The sequence below is a fragment of the Sardina pilchardus genome, chromosome 14 (genome assembly GCF_963854185.1).
Source record: "Sardina pilchardus chromosome 14, fSarPil1.1, whole genome shotgun sequence".
Lineage (NCBI taxonomy): Eukaryota > Metazoa > Chordata > Actinopteri > Clupeiformes > Clupeidae > Sardina > Sardina pilchardus.
The window spans coordinates 28,191,898-28,194,397 of NC_085007.1; the positions used below are offsets into that span (position 1 = coordinate 28,191,898).

Consider the following 2,500-nt stretch of genomic DNA (forward strand, 5'->3'; position numbering starts at 1 on the left):
CAACTCAGACACAAGAGCGCTGCTCTGGGAGCCAAGATGGCCGCCAAGGGAGAGTGTAGGAGAGGCTTGGAGGCGCTCTTACTAATAGTGGTAGTACAGCTGGCCAATTTTGGAGGCGACCTCCCCGATCTGCCATCGCTTAAGGCCATACCGATTGTCCAGCACCTGTCTGCTCATACACACACACACACACACACACACACACAAAAGGGAATAGCAGCTGAAGATTTCCTCAACACTTTCCTTACAATCATTTGTCAACTGCTCATTTTGCTGTAGACTCATATTGTACATTCTTAGTCAAACATAACTCTTTACACACATTTCTTTTCTGGATCTTAACACTCTCTCTCTCTCTCTCTTGGTCTCCCTCTCTCTCTCCATCATTCCTTCTCTTCTCCCTCTTTCCTTCTCAATCTTCCTCTTCACCTCTGTCCTGTCAAAGAATTCATCCTCCTTCATCTCCTCCTTTCTATCCCTCTCTCTCTCCCTCCTTTCTGAGCCCAATCTAATTTTAGCGCAGCTTCCTCTTTGTGCCTGTGTAATGACCTTCCGCAGCTCTCAGAGTTGTGGCTAAATATATTCAGCTTGAGATGTCACATCCATCACATGATTTATTAATAAAAACTTTACTTTAGGACTCCTCAGACCTCATCCTCTCTCTGTCTTTCCCTTCCCTCTCACTCCGTCTTTCCTCCCCTCTCTCTCTCTTCTCTCTCTCTGTCTTTCTCTCTATCTATCTCTCTCCCTCTTTCTCTCACTATAAGCTTCCAAGACTTCCTTCCTCTCCCACTATCCCTCTCCTTGAGTATCTTCCCCTCTAGAACATCAACCCTGTGCCTTCCTCAATTTTCTCTCCCTCTCCCTCTCTCTCCCTCCCCTTCTCCCTCTCTCTCTCCCTCCCTCCCTCCCTCCCTCCTTTCATCTAGGCCTCAGTGTTGAGCCCTGGGGCAGCGGTGCTGACCTGTGCTGCTGCTGGAACTTCCACAGCTTGGTGTAGACGTCGAACGTGCGACCAAAGTAGGACTGCCACTGCTTGTGTCCATACTGGGGCAGATCTCTGCAGAGATGAGGCACAAAGAGAGAAGAGAAGAGAGAGAGAGAGAAAGAGAGAGAGAGAGAGAGAGAGAGAGAGAGAGAAGAGAGGGAGAAAGAACGAGAGAAGATTCACGGGTCAGTTTGATTTATTTGTCAGCGTCCCGGCTGCTGTGGGAAGGTGACTGGACTCCCCCTGGCGCTGTGCCATAGCGGGGGATGTCCAGCCAGCTCCCTCTTAGCCAACAGCTCTTTCACAACTCAGACTCAGGGCATCCCTGGACACACACACACACACACACACACACACACACACACACAGGGAGCAGTCAAGAGGGCTGAGAGTGGAGAAGAAATATTATTCATATTTAGTAGACCATTTAGTAGACAAACAGACACCACTCACACCGGACGTTACAGTCTGCCATTTGCTCGCTGTGTAACGTCAAAAGCAACAGAGGTGCAATGTAACAGAGTCGTGTGAAAATGACACAGCCATTTGTGGGTGTTACTAATGTGAGAGCGGAGGTGTGTTTGCGTGTGTAAAAATGACACAGCCATTTGTGGGTGTTACTAATGTGAGAGCGGAGGTGTGTTTGCGTGTGTAAAAATGACACAGCCATTTGTGGGTGTTACTAATGTGAGAGCGGAGGTGTGTTTGCGTGTGTAAAAATGACACAGCCATTTGTGGGTGTTACTAATGTGAGAGTGGAGGTGTGTTTGCGTGTGTAAAAATGACACAGCCATTTGTGGGTGTTACTAATGTGAGAGCGGAGGTGTGTTTGCGTGTGTAAAAATGACACAGCCATTTGTGGGTGTTACTAATGTGAGAGTGGAGGTGTGTTTGCGTGTGTAAAAATGACACAGCCATTTGTGGGTGTTACTAATGTGAGAGTGGAGGTGTGTTTGCGTGTGTGAGAAACAAACCGCAAAGGAGACAGCAAAGATGAAAGGGAACAGGAGGGAGAGAGGGAGGGAGAAAAACCAGAGAGAGAGAGAGAGAGAGAGAGAGAGAGAGAGAGAGAGAGAGAGAGAGAGAGAGAGAGAGAGTGAGGTATCAGGGAGAGAAAGAGAGCAGAGAAGAGAGGCTTAGAGATGGAAAGGCCAAGGGAGTGGGAAGAGGAGGCAAGACAGAATGAAAGAAAGAGTACACAGAGAGAGGCTCTGCATAGAAGCGCAGAGACACAGGAATGTGTACGAGTGAGTGAAAGACAGAGAGTAGTAAAATGTGTGTGTGTGTGTGGGGGGGGGGGTGTACGGAAATCTGTGAATAAGTCAAAGAAAGAAAGAGACAGCTCGAGAGGGAAGGGAAAGGAGAGTGAATGGGGAAGGTAGCGAGATGGCAAGAGCGAGGGAGAGAGAACGAGAGATGAAAGAGAAAATGAGAGAGGGAAAGATGGAATGAGAGGAAAGAGAGAATGAGAGAGGGAAAGGGAGAGTATGAGAGAGGGAAAGAGAATGAGAG

At 48.2% G+C, this 2,500-nt stretch overlaps 1 protein-coding gene across 1 annotated transcript in view; it reads right to left on the reverse strand.

Annotated features, from left to right (window-relative positions):
• scai (suppressor of cancer cell invasion) overlaps nt 1-2,500 on the reverse strand; it is a 45,293-nt gene that overhangs the window by 20,386 nt on the left and 22,407 nt on the right. The window contains exons 3-4 of the mRNA XM_062554626.1: nt 965-1,060; nt 83-169 (exon numbers count right to left, since the gene is read on the reverse strand). Of these exons, the coding sequence (XP_062410610.1) occupies nt 83-169; nt 965-1,060 (183 nt within the window). The remainder of the gene's footprint in view (nt 1-82; nt 170-964; nt 1,061-2,500) is intronic.